The following is a 17998-nucleotide window of genomic DNA, read 5'->3' as shown; positions in this document are numbered from 1 at the left end:
TTGTCAGTATGTTATCGAGTTAATGAGTTAGCGTACGGAATGTGACTGTGATTGTATGTCAGGTTTTTTAATTGACCAAGCGTGCGTATGTACCTACCAGTGAGTTGTATTGCATCCCTCGGGAATACACTTCGTCACAGAGTAGCACCATCATTTTTTTTTTTTTTTTTACCTGTCTGCAAGTGCATTTGTTTCTCTTTGAAAGTGGATTTTTTTTCATACAAAATTTTGCCAGAGAAACACCCCTTTTTTTGTTGTCGTTTGTTCTTTGTACGTGTGTTCAGTACATGCTGCACAGAGGACAGAGGTTTATCGTCTCATCCGAATGACTAGCGACCAGACCACTATTCGAGGTCTAGAAGGGGGTGGGGGGGGGGGGAGGGGGAGAGGGAATGGAATTCCGGTGTGTATAATCATAGAAATCGAACCCATGGATTCTCGCTTCCTAATCGGAGATAAGCATGCTTATGATTTTATGTAGAATTGTGTAGTGCATACTATGACTTTTTTTGTGGGGCCTCCAACCCCCTACTTTTTCCCTTTTTTTTCTTCTTTTTTTTTCTTATGGTCCTCCATCTTCGTATGTTTTTTCCCCTTTACCTTTTTCCCGTCCTTTTTTTCCTTTTTTTCTTTTGTTTTCGACTTATATGTAGTATTGTGTAGTGTAGACCCTGTTTCAAGGCGGGGACTGGATGTAAAAAAAACAAACAAACGCGCGCCAGTGCTGATCTATTATCCTCGAAAAAATAATTGTCGTGTCTTGTCTTGTCTTGACGTATTATGTTACTACTTGTGTGTGTGTGTGTGTGTGTGTGTGTGTGTGTGTGTGTGTGTGTGTGTGTGTGTGTGATGGAGTGTAATAGTTGTAGTATTGAGAGTATGCTACTTTGTGGTTTTTGTTCTTTTCTTTTATCATCTTAATTATTCTGTTTTGCATGTTTCTACTACTTTTTATGTGTTTTCTCGTTTCACTTTAGGTACTGGATTTGTAAAGCGTTTAGGGCTTGCTTGTACTTGAATTATAGCGCTGTATAAAGATAGAATAATATTAGTATTAATATCAGTATTGTTGTTGTTGTTATTACTAGGCCAATTCTCTCCCACCCAGTGGGTTCACGAAGAACTTTGCCGTGTTTCAGGTTACGACCACCATGTCACAGGTCCACCCTCAGTTGCCCTTCAAGATGGCGGAGACCCTCCGGAACAGAACCACGTGGAAGCCAGTACCCCTCGTCTGGACAGCGAGTCAGCTGCCACAGAGACCTCTTTGCATCATCACCACCTCCTGCAACAACAACAACAACAACAACAACAAATACAACAACAGGAACTGTTCTCGGAGCAACAAACACCGGAACAACAACAGTGCCAGACACTGCAGCAGCAGCAACAAGAACTGTGGCATCAGAGAGAAGAAGAAGAAGCAGAAGTGGCGCAACAACAACTTCAGAAACATCATTGTCCATTTCCAAAAGAAGAACAATTCCCCCCACAAGTACTGGAAGAGCAGCATCTCCATCAGGGGCATCAACAACAACAACAACAGCAACAACAACGATTAGAAGAACAACACCAGCAAAGACAAGAACAAGAACAACAGCAACAGCAGCAACAAAACAAAGAACAAGAGCAAGCAGAACATAAACAACAACTCCACGAACTTCAGCAACTACAACCACAGCAACAACAGGAACACGAACAGGAGGAGCAGAAACTTCCAAGACAACAACAACAACAACCAGAGGACCTCCACGAAGAGAAACCACAAGAGCAGGCCCCAGACCTCCGCTTCCCAAGCTCAGTCACTGTCAGCTACACCTACGAAGCCTTTCTGGTCAGCGACGGCAGATCCAAACGCCGGGACTCTCTCAGCAAAAACAACAACAATGACAGCAACAGCAACAGCAACAGCAACAGCGGCAGCAGCTGTAAGCCCGCTGGCTCCAGTGCGGAGGAGGTCGGGAAGAGCCATAAGAGCGGCACCGAGGACACGGGCAGTAAAGGCGGGGGTCGCCCCAGGTATTCGTGCAGCGAGTGTGGCAAGGATTACGCTACCTCGTCCAACCTGTCTCGCCACAAGCAGACGCACAGGTCAGTTGTTCGTCAGTGTGTCTTTGACTGGGTGGATGGACAGATGTCTCATTCTCAGTTGTTTTTTTATTCAGCAGGTACTCGCAGGGACATTAGTGGTAGTGATGGTGATGAGGGCGGAGGGGAGCGGAGAGGAAGCGTGGATGTTGGTAGTGGTGGTGGTAATGGAGAGAGAGCCAGGGGGAAGGAGAGACCGCGAAAGCGAGCGAGCGAGCGAGAGAGAGAGAGAGAGAATACAGGCCTAGATTTCTTTCCAAAAACATGTGGAACAAGCGTCAGAAACAGTCACTGTTCACAGTACGCGGATGTTGTAATTTCTGAACAATACAACTGATTTGCGACTGAGAAGTGGCGGTGGTTTTAAAAATCTTTGTACGTCACTCAGCATATACTGATCTATGGAGTCAGAACAGTGAGAAGGATTTTGTTACATATTTTCTTGCCAGGGACAACCCTTTCGTTGCCGTCGTTTCTTTTATGCGCACAAAGTGTATGCTGCATGCGTGGACCTCGGTGTGTCGTCTCATCCAGATGACATGTGGAAGTCTGGTGAGATGGATCGCGTCACGTACAGTGATGAAACCACCAAAGGAAATATTCAACATTGTCTTTAATCCGCCAAATAATTGCAGGATTAAAGAGAAACACCCAACACAACATCGACATCCTGTCATCGCCTGAAGCGACATCGAGTCATTTTAAGCTTGTCTCAAGTACCCAATGGCTTCCTTAATGGAACTGAAGCAAAAATTGATGGGGATGGAGGGGTGGGGGTGAGGAGGAGAAAATATTGGCGAGTGTGAGGTTCGATCCCATGCACGGACGCTCATATTCTCTTACTTTCTGCACGGACGCTCAGATTCTCTTACTTCCTGCACGGACGCGTTACCACTTTCCAACCTGACACCGAGGCGCTCTGACTGATTGAAGCGTACTAGCGGAGGCGACAGATACCCAATTATCTGATGGAGTCCTGAAACAGATATGACTTGACGACGACCAATGTAGGCAGTGACAGAGACACACGGTGCATCAAGCCTGTTCGCATTCCCGCTGAGTTTTAGCCTGGGAAGAAATCAAGCTAGTCCAGATTAACTCCGGGGTCCACGTAAAATAGCCTCGAGTGACTCTCCCCCCACCCCTCCCCACCCAACACAAACACGCCACCACCAATCTCCACTACGGGGGTAAACTTCAACTGGTCAAAACTGGATCCCCACCAAGGTCCTCCGTAGTTTGATTTTATCCCCCTTCGTAACTGATAAAGGGGTCATACTTGACTAAAATGAGATGTCCCGCGGGGTAACTTTGGACCAGTTAGAATCAATATATGCTATCATAGAGCCCCACCCCCACCCCCACTCCTCTGCCCCTATCAATTTTTGCTTCAGTTCCATCAAGGAAGCCGTTGGTTACTTGAGGCAAGCTTAAAATGACTTCGTGGGGAGAAAAAACCCAGCAGGGTATTGCAAAAAACTAAAGTTTATTAAAAAAAACAAAACAAAACAAAAAAAACCTTTTTGGTGGTATATGAATCCTCTTTGTTTAGTGGGATACGACGTTTCGAACCAAAGGTCCGTTGTCAAGTGGTGAGAAGAGGACAGTGTGAAAAGGAAAGCCAATGTGAAAAAAGGGTGATGACATCTCACTACTTTCTGTTTTGATGGACCATGCACACTAAAACACTTGCTGATCACCATTCAGTGCAATACACACACACACACACACACACACACACACAAAAAAAAAAAAATGTGTGTGTGTGTGTGTGTGTGTGTGTGTGTTGCTGTGTGTGTGGGTGTGTGCTGCACTAAATGGTGATCAGCAAGTGTTTTTGTGTGCATGGTCCATCAAAACAGAAAGTAGTGAGATGTCATCAGCCTTTTCTGACATAGGCTTTCCCATCCACACTGTCCTCTTCTCATCACTTGACAACGGGCCTGTGGTTCGAAACGCCGTATCCAAATAAACAAAGAGGATTCATCTACCACCAAAAAGGTTTTTATAAAATTTAGTTGTTTTTTTTTTTTTGCTTTGAAGAATCCTGAAGTCAATTTTGTTTTTTTCTTCCCCAGCAGGGTATTGTTTTGAGAGCTGTTGCACCGATAGCAGCGTGACACACAGAATGATCAAAGCGTGAAGATGGGTAGTGAACAGATATATTCAACACTATGCTGACTCCAGCAGAACAAGTGAAGGTACAAGATGGGTAGAGAACATATATTCAACACTATGCTAACTCCAGCAGAATAAGTGAAGGTACAAGATGGGTAGCGAACAGATATATTCAACTGCTGACTCCAGCAGAATAAGTGAAGATATAAGATGGGCAGTGAACAGATATATTCAACACTATGCTGACTCCAGCAGAATAAGTGAAGATATAAGATGGGCAGTGAACAGATATATTCAACACTATGCTGACTCCAGCAGAATAAGTGAAGATATAAGATGGGCAGTGAACAGATATATTCAACACTATGCTGACTCCAGCAGAACAAGTGAAGGTACAAGATGGGTAGAGAACATATATTCAACACTATGCTGACTCCAGCAGAATAAGTGAAGATATAAGATTGGCAGTGAACAGATATATTCAACACTATGCTGACTCCAGCAGAATAAGTGAAGATATAAGATGGGCAGTGAACAGATATATTCAACACTATGCTGACTCCAGCAGAATAAGTGAAGGTACAAGATGGGTAGAGAACAGATATATTCAACACTATGCTGACTCCAGCAGAACAAGTGAAGGTACAAGATGGGTAGAGAACATATATTCAACACTATGCTGACTCCAGCAGAATAAGTGAAGATATAAGATGGGCAGTGAACAGATATATTCAACACTATGCTGACTCCAGCAGAATAAGTGAAGATATAAGATGGGCAGTGAACAGATATATTCAACACTATGCTGACTCCAGCAGAATAAGTGAAGGTACAAGATGGGTAGAGAACAGATATATTCAACACTATGCTGACTCCAGCAGAATAAGTGAAGGTACAAGATGGGTAGAGAACAGATATATTCAACACTGTGCTGACTCCAGCAGAATAAGTGAAGGTACAAGATGGGCAGTGAACAGTTTCAGTTTCAGTTTCAGTAGCTCAAGGAGACGTCACTGCGTTCGGACAAATCCATATACGCTACCCCACATCTGCCAAGTAGTAAACAGATATATTCAACACTATGCTGACTCCAGCAGAATAAGCGAAGATATAAGAGGGCAGTGAGCCAAGAAAAGAAATCTAAAACTACACTGACGACAACGTGCGAAACAAAACATTAATACGTGCGATGGGTAGTTAAGACAATGGACGCAACAGCTTACAATGGTAAGATAAATGTCGCAACAGTTTTCACATGGAAGATGACTCAACAACAGTTGTCACAGGCAGGACACTTGTTATAAGTGGAGTGTTGGCCCATAGTGATAACGCGTCCGCCTCGGAAGCGAGAAAATCTGAGCGCACTGGTTCGAATCCAACAGTCTTCATATTTTCTCCCCCTCCACTAGACCTTGATTGATGGTCTGGACGTTAGTCATTCGGATGAGACGATAAACAGCGGTAACGTGTGCAGCATGTATTTAGTGCACGTAAAGGAACACACGGCAACTAAAGGGTTTTCCTGGCAACATTTTGATGAAAAATCCATTTCGATAGGAAAACAAATAAAACTGCAGGTAGGAAAGAATATAAAAATGGGTAGCGCTGTCAGTATAGCGACGCGTTCTCCGTTGGGAGAGCAACCCGAATTTCACACAGAAGAATCTGCTATGACAAACAGTAATACAATAATACAATACAATAAAATACAATACAATACAATACAGTGTGGATGGCACAGGTAAGATGATTTACGCTACAGTCACAGATTACAGTCCATAAAACATTCATTATTATTATGATCATGCACATTTTTATGGTTATGGCTTCGATGATGGTAATGATTGTTATCCTTCTCGTCCTCCTCCTTTTTTCATCGTCGTTGTAGTCCTCATCATCAACATCACCACCATCTTATTTATTAACAATAACAACAACGACACTAATAATACCATTATTATTATCATTATTATTATAATTATCATCATCATCGTCGTCGTCGTCGCCATCATCAGCATCATTATTATTGACTCACTTGTGTAAAGAAAGGTAGTCTGTGTTACAACGCAGTGTTCGGATGTGTGTGTGTGCGTGCGTGCGTGTGTGTGTGTGTGTGTGTGTGTGTGTGTGTGTGTGTGTGTGTGTGTCCGTGAAAAACTTTAACCAGTTCATTTTCCCTAGAAATACTTAGTCTGCCAATACCAAATTTGGATCAAATATAGTAGGAAACAAATCTTCACAGTCATACCAATAACAGGTTACAAGTCTTGCGAAAAAAAAGCCGTATTTCCGGATTGTCAACGGTTTATTTCGTTGAGGCTCGATCCCGATCCAAAGTTCCATAACCCTGCTTCCCAGTTGCCGGAACGTAGGCCGTGTTTGGTTAGGAGACGGCATGACATCGTTTTTCTTGTTTGCAATTAAAAGTAAAGAAATGTAATTTATGGACAGAACACTTACATTAATACAAACTACATCGTCAATGTGTCTACTGCAAATGAATATTTTAAAGTGGATTCTGAATTAACTAGAATGAACATTAAAGATAAATTAAATGGACGGTGTCGTAGTTTCAGAGTGTAACAAAACCTGTCGTAAACGGATCTCCACAGATCTAGAGAAATCGGCTACATGTTGCAGTGTGCTTGAGGTGATGACAAATTCTCCTTTACTGCGGACTTTAAAGAATTTCTTAAATGCCCGAGATATACCAAAATGACATGATTTAAACAGCGTTATCACTTCGAATACGGCAATCGACTGATCATGCTTAAAAAGAAACATGCTTGAATGCTAGTTTTGAACATCATTAGTAGGTGCGCAATAGCGCTGTGACTAAGACTATTTCTTTCCACCCGAACGAGCTTGGTTCGAATCTGCTTTATGCCTTTTTTTTCAACCCAGAGCTGTATAAAACAAATACAGAACATATCTTAATGATCAATTTGGGGGTTTTTGTTGTTGTTTTTTTTAATGTATTTTTAAGTGTGTATTACAAGTGAGTCTTGAAGGCATTGCCTCTCTTGTTATTATTATTATTATATTAAGTTAATATATTCTATTCCATACTATTATGTCATACTGTATTTCATTACATTATGTGATAGTATGTTCCATTCATTTCTATTATACTATATTCTGTTCTATTCTCTCATCATCATCATCATCCTCATCATCATCATCATCATCATCATCATCACCACCACCACCACCACCACCACCACCATCATCATCATCATCATTATCACCACCACCATCACCACCACCGCCCCCATCATCATCATCACCACCACCACCATCACCATCACCATCATCATCATCATCATAACCATCACCATCATCATCATAACCATCATCATATCACCATCATCACAGAGGTGTGTGTGTTTTTCCCCATGGTCGGGTCCCAGGTCCCTGGACAGCCAGAGCGCCAAGAAGTGCCCGCACTGCGACAAGCTGTACGTCAGCATGCCCGCCCTGTCCATGCACGTGCTGACCCACGACCTGCGCCACGTGTGCCACGTGTGCGGCAAGAACTTCAGCCGGCCCTGGCTGCTGCAGGGCCACATGAGGTCGCACACGGGCGAGAAGCCTTACGGCTGTGCCCACTGCGGTAAGGCCTTCGCCGACCGCTCCAACCTGCGGGCCCACATGCAGACCCACTCGGCCCTGAAGCACTTCAGCTGCGAGCGCTGCCACAAGTCGTTCGCCCTCAAGTCCTACTTGAACAAGCACTGCGAGTCGTCCTGTCTGAAGTAAAGACAGAGGCAGAGACAGAGAGAGAGAGAGAGAGAGAGAGAGAGAGAGAGAGAGAGAGACAGAGACATAGAGCGCTTGCTTTTTCTCCACAGGCGTCCACAGAGATTCCGCAGTTGTTCTCTATTGGAGTATATACGGTCAATCTGGGTTACTTTTAACTGAAGAAACATTGTGAATCGTATTGTCTCAAATGAGAGAGCGCTTGGCTTTTCCTGAAGGCGTCCATGGGTATTCCACAACTGTTCTGTTTGAGTAAATACGGTCAGTGTGGATTTTTTTCTACCTGAAGAAGCATTGTGAATCGTCCTGTGTGAAACAAAGAGAGAGCGCTTGGCTTTACTTGCTAGGCGTTCATGGGGATTCCACAAGTCTTCTCTGTTGGAGTAAATTCGGTCAATTTGGGTTTTTGTTTCTGCCTGAAGAAACATTGTGAAACGCCTTGTCAGAAATAGAGAGAGAGCCCTAGGCTTTTCTTCACAGGAGTCCATGGGTATTCCACAACTGTTCTGTTTGAGTTAATACGGTCAATCTGGATTTTTTTCTACCTGAAGAAACATTGTGAATCGTCCTGTGTGAATTAAAGAGAGAGCAGTTGGCTGTTCTTGACAGGTGTCCATGGGTATCCCACTACTGTTCTGTTTGAGTTAATACGGTCAATCTAGATTCTTTCTACCCCAAAAAAAACAAAACATTGTGATGAGATCCAACAACTGTTCTGTTTGGGTAATTATGGTCAATCTGGATTTTTTTCTTCCACTTGAAGAAACGCTGTGAATCGTCCTGTGTGAATTAAAGAGAGGCCTAGGCTTTTCTTGTCAGGTGTCCATGGGTATTCCACTTCTGTCCTGTTTGAGCAAATACGGTCAATCTGGATTTTCTTTGCAAGCGGAAGGAACATTATGAATCGTCCTGTCTGAAATGAGAGCGCTTGGCTTTTTCTTGCCAGGCGTCCTTGAAAATTCGAGAACTGTTCTATTTGAGTAAATACGGTCATTTTTTTTTCTGCCCGAAGAAACATTGTGAATCGTACCGCCTAACATAAAAGAGCGCTTTGATGTCCTATCATCCGTAATGGAGGATTCCTCTGTCCGCCTATTGAGCAATTGATTACGTTTTTTCTACCCGAAGAATACTCCTGTATGAGCAATTAGGCCAATCTCGTTTTTTCTACCCGAAGAAACATCGTGAATCGTACTGTCTGAAATAAGAGAGCGCTCTGCTTTTCTTGTCACCAGTACCCGGGGGGGATTCCACCGTCCGATTTTGAGCAATTACGGTCTGTCTCGTCTTTCGCTGTCATCACGGTTCGGCCTCAAGTGAGCATTGCTGGAACTTGTCATGACCTGGTTGAACTGTGTATCTTATTTGTCTGTCACATACAGACGGCTTTTATTTGACACTGGCTTCCCGGAGTCCTGTTTGAACACGTTTACGGTAAACTCCCGTCTCTCCGACTGTTTTGCTGCCATGGAGATTTGCCATCACGTGAGCGTTTGCTGGAATACCTTTGCTTTCAGATCATGACATTTTTTAACTGTAAGTTGTTTGCTTATGTCAAACGATGATCGCTTTTTTTTCTTTTCTTTTTTTTTGGCGGGGGGGGGGGAGGGGGGAGGGCTAGGGGGGGACTTTCGTTTCCAGAAGTCATATTTCAGCACTTTGCAGCCAATTCCGTTTTAAGGAAAGAATCAGTTTTGGGGCTTGATGGTTCGCACTCAGGCTTTGTCTGACCGATCATGGTGAAATTTCCGGTCTCATTTTTACTGATGCACCCATTTTCTCACGAGGTGTCCTGTGAATAATAGAATAATAGCTGCACTGACATGACAATCACTGAAGCATTCACAAAGTCCATAACAAGCGTCATTTCCCTGGGTGAGGTTTACAGATTATGCAGGACGCAAGAAAGGGTGCATTGTCATGCCTTGTTTCACCACTCACAGCAGGGACATGTGCTAATTTGTGGGAGAACAGTTTGTGTGTGTGTGTGTGTGTGTGTGTGTGTGTGTGTGTGTGTGTGTGTGTGTGTGTGTGTGCATTTTTGTTTTATAAAGGCAAATGGTGAACAGGACTTGTTAGTGCTTGTTGCTCAGAACCGCTCCCATGTTTTTAGGACTTTTTTTAATACTTAATTTTAGTGCAGTGTCTACTGGTATGAGGGTTAGGATGTGCTGGGTCCATCTCAAGACAGACTTCATGACAGTCAGTCAATGGCCTTAGTTAACACGGTGTTCTTCACAACACGGAACTGGGAACGGGGAGGACACAACGGGCTTGATAGAGAAGGCAGATGGATTGATGTTCGTTGGTTTGAGATGGATGATATGTGGATGACCAGCAGGATTCCAGCGATGAGTGGTGCATGGACAGGTCATGGAGACTTCAAGTGTAATTGTACATAGCCTGATGTTTAGACCCTGGAGACATCAATCATAACCGTACACTGTCTGATTTACAAGCTCTAGAAATGTCAGGCCTAGTTGTGCAGTGTGTTTGTCTTGGAAACACTAGAAAAAAGCTGTACACTGTCTGATTAGCAGGCTTTGGAAACATCAGACATAGGTGTACAGTGAATGATTATCATGCCTTGGATACATCAGATAAAGTTGCACATTGTCTGATTATCACATCCTGAGGAAATCATACATTGTTGCACACTGATTTTACTGCCCTGGAGACATCAGAATAGTTGCACATTATCTGATCTGACATTGTTGTACAGTGTCGGATTTATTTGCCCTGGAGACAGTAGAGATTGTTGTACAGTGCCGGATTATCTCGCTCAGGAGACCTCAGACATGGTTGTACAATGTGTGATTTTACCGCCCTTAAGACATTATACATAGTTGTACATTGTCTGATTTTCAATCACATTCCCTTGAAATGGCTGTTGGCTCCCACATTGATAACGTGATAAACAATGACACAGTCTGACAATTGTCTATCAGCAGTGAGGAACCTAAACACGTATGGATAATTACTAATTTTGTGAAAAAGAGAAATATCACAATAACAACAAATCATCACAATTATACGAACAAATTATCACAATTATGATCTCAGCTAGGAAGGGGCGACTACTTCTGATAGCAAATGTTCACAGTTATGATCTCAATCTTGAAATGTACTGAGTTATTCCCGTCGAATTTAGTAGATAGCAGTGCAAAACGGATGAAATAGGACATCATAATTCTTCTTTTTTTTTTCTTTTTCTTCACACCCCCTCCCCCACCCCCCAGAGAAGTAGACGAAGATCAAATACGGCAATAGAAATTTCCATTGTGGATATCATGGATTGCAGATTTACATTTCATGCCTATAAAAAGTATGGTCATATGACCAGAAACACTTTGTGACAATCACCTATCCATTGTGGCTCATCAGCAGACTTAACAGCAGCTAATCAGAAGACTAATCTGCAGGCTGATCACTTCCGGGTCATAACGTCGATGAGGTATGTTCCCAACACGTTCTCTTGTTCTGAGTGTGGAATCACGATGAAATAAAATAATATCGCCAGGAAGCGAAACAATGTATTTTTTGCCGAATAAACCCAGACGTTCTGTCTGTCCAAAGCTGGTTCATCACGCCGACTACGATTTCCCTTTGTTGATTTCCTCTGTTTACAGCCAAGCGGATCTATGTAATGTGTAAATATAAACGATGGGTTATTCTGTTCGTGATGAAATCTTAAATCGTGTGGCAGGATGATCACGTGACGACAGTAACGATTTAAGTGATTTTCCTGGAAGTAGATCTAGTGATGGTGCTCACACCACAGACGATTCAAATGTAATGTCATGCGGTTGAACAAGATTACAAATATAACTGTAGATGGACCAGTGATGCCGACTGCTCTTCGCAGCAACAGAAGCCTACCTTGATCACAGTATTGGTGCTTTGAAAGTTTTGTTGGTTTTGTTTTCCCCTTATCAAAATTTAGAACAGTGTTCAAAGTCTATAATTGTACCAAAAGTCAGGATGCATGAATGTGGTATACTCAGTGATACTTTCTTTAAAAAAAATATTTAAAAAAAAAGCCTGCCCGACCGTGGACGTACGAACACATAAGCAAGTACTAACCGTTTATTCATATACACAAAATTATACTCCTTTCTTTAGTTCTCTTTTTTTTTCTTAATTATATATTTAATCGTTTACTTCTTTATTTATGAAATGGCTGCTTTACCGCTCATTTCCTGTTGACCACAAGGCACGTAACTGATGGCCTGTAATCGTTTCCAGGAAGCGTGCATTATCTACATAGCAGATGTTCTTTGTGCCACACACTGGCTACCTTGCTGAATCTGTCTCGTGTATCGCAACGAGACACTCGTGTCCGTCAGGTCAGTCCTGACCGCTGACCACTTGGTCTTCCTGTTCCTTGTACTGACCACGACGCTAACGCACCTTTACTTTTCCTGTTTTGTGTTTGTTTTGATCACGTTTTGAGACCGTGCTTTGCTTTGATTTTCAGGTCGGACACTAAATTATACTGTTTTAATTTACATAGTATCGAAGTGGCGTAAAGGTATGTATTTCGTATTGACTGTTTTAAATTACATAGTATCGAAGTGGCGTAAAAGTATGTATACCGTATTCTGTAAATGAAGTCAAATATAATTCTTATATCGACCGTTTTCAGTTATCTAGTGTTGATTTGTGCAGTGAATTAGGTCAAATATCATCCCTATTGTCATTGTTTCCACGATGCAGTGTCGAAGTCTTCACAACAATCGGTACAAAATGAAGAAAGTACCGATGTGAAGACGAAGAAGAAGAGTTGATGTCCCAAGCGTAGCACATTATCTAAGATGTTGTGTCTTCGCGAATGACCATTGGAAAAACAGAGTGCGGTACAGTTTTTCCATTCTTGGCCTGGCCTGGCCTGTGGCCAGCACCTGGCAGATTTCTGGCACCTGGCACTGCTCTGGAAACCGAAGACGTAACATAGCAGTGGATCGTCCAAATCACCAAAGACACCACCACGTATCCTGTGACGTGTTGGCTGAGACAGCTCACAACACAAAGATTGAGATCGTCCACATGGCTTAATTATTGATCTCTACACAGATCCATACCATTGTATGCGCTGAGTTCGATATCTCTGAGTACGTTTAGTTGTTGGGTTTTGTTGTTGTTGTTTTTTTTCCCCGAATCTATTCTGGGTGTATATTTTGGCACCCGTTCGTCTTTGTACATGGTAATTTTTGAACGTGTGCAAACTAAGCACATGTTGCTGGTACAAAATGGAATCCTGTAAGCTTTGTCAGCCTCGTCACATGTGTTAAATTTCGATGCAGATTGATGTGCATCCCACGCTGTCCCATGTGATGACGTGATGGATTTTCATCGTTGCCCTGTCAGTTTTTGGATCTTTAATCAACGGATCCAATATGCAAATCAGTTTCAAACATCGAACTCTGCCCAGTACTTCTTTTTTTTCTCTTTCTTTCATTTTTTGTAAATACGTAAAACACCCACTTTATCGTTTCCATTCTGGTAGCTGTTTCAGAATTCCAAACCAGAATGGTTTCAGTTGTTTTCGGGTTTTTCTTTTTTCTTTTTCTTTTTTTCTTTCTTTTTGAGGTCTAGTTTCCAGTGGATTATATCCATATAACACAGGTGCCACATTTTATAGAAGTTAAACGGCTTGAGCGGAGACGTTGAAAGTGCAGATTTGGATTACGAGCTAGATTTTGTGTATACTTCTTGCAAACTGGATTCTCAGCTGTTCATGATGTCTGTAAACTCTGATCAGTTTGTTTATTTGTGTGTGAGCGCGCGGGCGCGAGTGTATCTGTGTATGTGTGAGCGCGCGATCTTTTGTAACAATGGTGCGGACTAATAAACAAGTAAATTAGCAACAAAATAGACAAGATAGACAGACAGACAGACAGGTATATAAGAATATATCGATAGATAAATGAATAGATAGATAGATGTGATGATTGTAAGTCAGTCGATCAGTAATTACCCACGCTTCCCCCCACTCCCACAGCTTATCAGTATAATGATCCATCCGTTCTATGATGGCTGTTCCTAATTTCGTAAGGTTTTTAACCCTTTCACCGCCAGTCAATTTAGAGTACAAAATTTCCTTGTGGTATAAACACAGAAAAGACAGTGGCTAAGAACAGCTGGGGACTCCCCCTGCGATGTATAAAAAATATGGCCTATCCTAACCACCGAACACAAAGAGCAGTAGGTTCATGGATAACAGACCTTTCAGTGACATGGGTCCTCTACCACGCCTGTGCATAAATGCGAGCTTGGCGGTGAAAGGGTTAACCAGATCTGAGGTACGAATGTGTCGTTTTTGTCTGTTATTTTGTTTGTATGTTTTCATCGTGTTCAGGCTTTGGTTAGCACATACAACATTCCTGGGATATTTTTCTTTTCTTTTTGGCTAAAAAGACGGTCGACTAACCAAATGTACATTTTGTACCCTGGTGCAATGAAATAGATGTATATTTTATATTGTACTCAAAACTGTTGACAACAATAACAACAACAAAAAAAAAAAAGAAAAAAAAAAGGTGACCACGGTATATTTGATCTGTTTCAACTGTTGTGTGTACCTTAGAATAATAACACACGTCCCTCCTCCTCCTTCCCCCCCTCCCCACTCCCCACCCCCCACCCCCCACACGCCCCCCCACCTTCCACGCCACATCCCTCCATATCCGACCCAAATTGCGTCCATTGTTTATTTCCCAGCACTTTTATTGAGTGTGTCAAACACCGCATGTCCTGCCTTCGAATGAATTTGGTCCTCCCCAGTTTTGCCGCATACCCGCAGCACGTATTTCACACTTTACACTTTTCACGGATTGCCTTCTGCATGTGTATATACATATATATATCTATAAGTATTTATGCACTGTTGTTGAAACTACTCTGTCGGATTTTTTTTTCCTTTTTTTCTTTCTTTTAAGCAAGAGGACGAACTGTGCACCAGCGGTGGGTGCATATGTTTCCTTTGACCTGGTGTTGTGAAAGACAAAGAAAATTGAGAGCAATGAATCGTATAATTATTATCAATATCCATGGTTTGACTGTATTTGGATTTGTTTTTGTTTTTGTTTTGTTTTTTACGCCATACTCGTCACCATCCCTAATTTTCACTGTATTAAGAGCCATACCATTTGAAGAAAAAAAAAATGTGTGTGTGTGTGTGTGTGTGTGTGTGTGTGTGTGTTGACGATATTTAACATTAATCACATATAGTGAAAGACGTTTAAAAAAAAAAAAAAAAAAAAAAAAAAAACACTGGCTCCACGGATTTCGTCAGATAATGACATACGTATTTTGTGTGTGCTGTTACAAGCACTGTGTCTGATGTCTCACAGATTGTGTTGAATTGATGTTGATTTGTATATAATATATATATATATATATATATATATATATATATATATATATATATATATATATATATATATAGTCCCTATAGTGCAGGATGCAATGCTAATATTTTGAAGGAACATCTGCAATGTTTGAAGTTATTTTTTGGAACACAGAACGAAAAATAATAAATTAAAAGAAAAGAAAATAATGAATGAACTGGAGCTATTTTATGTTGAAACACCTGTTTATAATCAATTTTTCATTATCATTTTTCTTTGCGGGCGAATTGTCACAATATGTAATTCTATCTATATCTATCAAGTTCAGAAATTGATGGATGCTTTTTTTTTTTATACTGTTGAGTTATTGTCACAATATATACTTCTGTCTATATCTATCACGTTCAGAAATTGATCGATGCCTTTTCATGCCGTTGAGTTATTGTCACGATATATAATCTCTCTCTCTCTCTCTCTCTCTCTCTCTCCCTCTCTCTCTCTCTCTCTCAACAGAGTCTCACGCGAATTCATAATATAACAATGTTCTTACTATTGATGTTTATCCAGATTGTACCCCTCCGCTCCGACCCATGTACCCATAATTCTCTGATGTCATGGACACATGAAGCGAAGAATTTTTTTTTCTGTTGGAAACAGTTTGTGGAAGAAGTCATCAGCAGGCCTACTGACAGGAAGAAAATTCCCTCTTTTTTTGTCCATAACGGCCTAATTGGTCTTCCTTGTCATGCCGAGAATATACAGTGTTCACAAAGACTTAGGGACCAGAGGGGACTGACTCAGTTTTCTTTTTCTTTTTTTTTTCTTTTTTTTAGGGGGGGGGGGGGATGGGGAGGGGTGCATAGTGAAATGATGCTGAACTCTTGGCAAACAGCGGTGTGTGTGTGTGTGTGTGTGTGTGTGTGTGTGTGTGTGTGTGTGTGTGTGTGTTTCTGTGTGTGTGTGTGTGTGTGTGTGTGTGTGTGTGTGTGTGTGTGTGTGTGCAGCCATTGTAATGAACAGCCGTTCATAACCAAAATTTGCTTTCTTGCACGTGAACTCCCACCACTGTCATTTTTTGAATATTTGGCCACAACATCGTGGTTGTTTTGTTTTGTTCTTTTTTTGGGGGGGTGGGGTGGGGGGGTAGTGGGGGGCGTGTGGGGGGGGGGGGGGAAGGTGCTTTTATGAAGTGGTCCTTAACTCTTAGTGAATCTGTAGAACGACTTCAGTTTTCTTTTAAACCTTCTACCATATTCCACCCCTTTAACCTCTTCGATACCAACCTTGTTCTCCATTTTGTTTTATTGTGAGTTCATGTTCGGTTTATTTATTTTTTAATATTTCACTTGTTTCTCTGTTCAAAGGAAACAAAAAATGTTGTTGCTTTGTTAACAAATGTCATAAACGATGATATTTCATGTACTTCAGATGATAGGGGGAACTTGTTTTTTTGTTAACAAATGTCAAAAACGATAGCATGTCATGTTCTTCAGATGACAGGGGAAATTTTGTTTTCCTTTTTTTAAAAAATTTTTTCGTCACATGTAACAGGCTTCCATCGCATTGAATTACATTATTTTTGTTTACTGACACACGACGCTGTACTGTTGACATTATTTGGTATGGAGGGAAAGACATTATTGACATCAGCTTGTAGCACATGACATGAATGTTTTTGACGCCACGGAAGCAAAATGAAATGATCTGTTAACTATTGACATGACAGATTAAAAGAAAAAAAAACAAAAACAAAAACAAAAAAAAACCACCTATGCATATTATGATAGCATGTCTCCACTGTGTTTTCTTTCTTTCTTTCTCTGTCTGTCTGTCTTTCTTTCTTTCTTTCTTTCTTTCTTTTATTTATTCACTCATTGATTCATATATGTATTCATTTATTTATTCCTTTATTTATTTATCTACTTGATTGTTTATTTATTTATCTATTTTATATTCTATTTTTTGTTACTCGTCGACCATGGAGAGATGAGATAGACAGCAAGACATGTAGACAATATCCTGTACTTGACTGGATGTATCGATGATTTTGTCGTCAGGTACATGCACATGGCAGAACTTCTTACGTAGTATTTATAGGCAAGCAACTGATTGGGTTTTTGTTTTTTTTCCTGAAGGTGAATTGCATCGTGTCTTGCTGGTCTTGGTCTATATAGAAAGAAATGGCTATGAACCAGCATAGAGCCGATATGTGTTGTAGTAGATACACAAAAAATGGGTGATCGGTGTTGTTCAGTGGTTATTTTTCGAAGGTAGAATGTGGCATATTGGTGGACAAAAAAAGAGATATTTTTTCAATGCTTTGAAACCAGATAAGGATAGAGATGACGGTTATATATATATATATATATATATATATATATAAACCAAAAACATCATTGTGTATAAGCTGCCAGGAAAATGCATTCAACATGGATCATTAAGGTGAGTCTTCTGTACGGTGATATAAGTTGGACGTCAGCACATATCGAGATATTTTGATGAATAACAAAAAGATGAATCATCTGTACGGTGATAGAAGTTTGACGTCAGCACATATCGAGATATTTTGATGAATAACATGATGTGATTTGGATTGAAGTCAGCAAAGACTGGGTCATTATGAGGTGACTCAGAGTGGAAGTCAGCCTGTATGGGCTTTTGTTGTGAATAACATAAGAGGGGGT

At 41.2% G+C, this 17998-nt stretch overlaps 1 protein-coding gene across 1 annotated transcript; it reads left to right on the top strand.

Annotated features, from left to right (window-relative positions):
• Nucleotides 1–1151: 1151 nt before the first annotated feature.
• LOC143285638 (transcriptional repressor scratch 2-like) lies at nt 1152–7965 on the top strand. The gene is made up of 3 exons (XM_076593034.1): nt 1152–1223; nt 1667–2091; nt 7617–7965. The coding sequence occupies exons 1-3, from the start codon at nt 1152–1154 to the stop codon at nt 7963–7965; spliced, it is 846 nt and encodes a 281-aa protein (XP_076449149.1).
• The last annotated feature ends 10033 nt before the right edge of the window (nt 7966–17998 follow it).

The sequence above is a fragment of the Babylonia areolata genome, chromosome 9 (assembly GCF_041734735.1).
Source record: "Babylonia areolata isolate BAREFJ2019XMU chromosome 9, ASM4173473v1, whole genome shotgun sequence".
NCBI lineage: Eukaryota > Metazoa > Mollusca > Gastropoda > Neogastropoda > Buccinidae > Babylonia > Babylonia areolata.
Note: the sequence above shows the minus strand (reverse complement) of the source record. Positions and strands in the feature narration are given on the sequence as shown.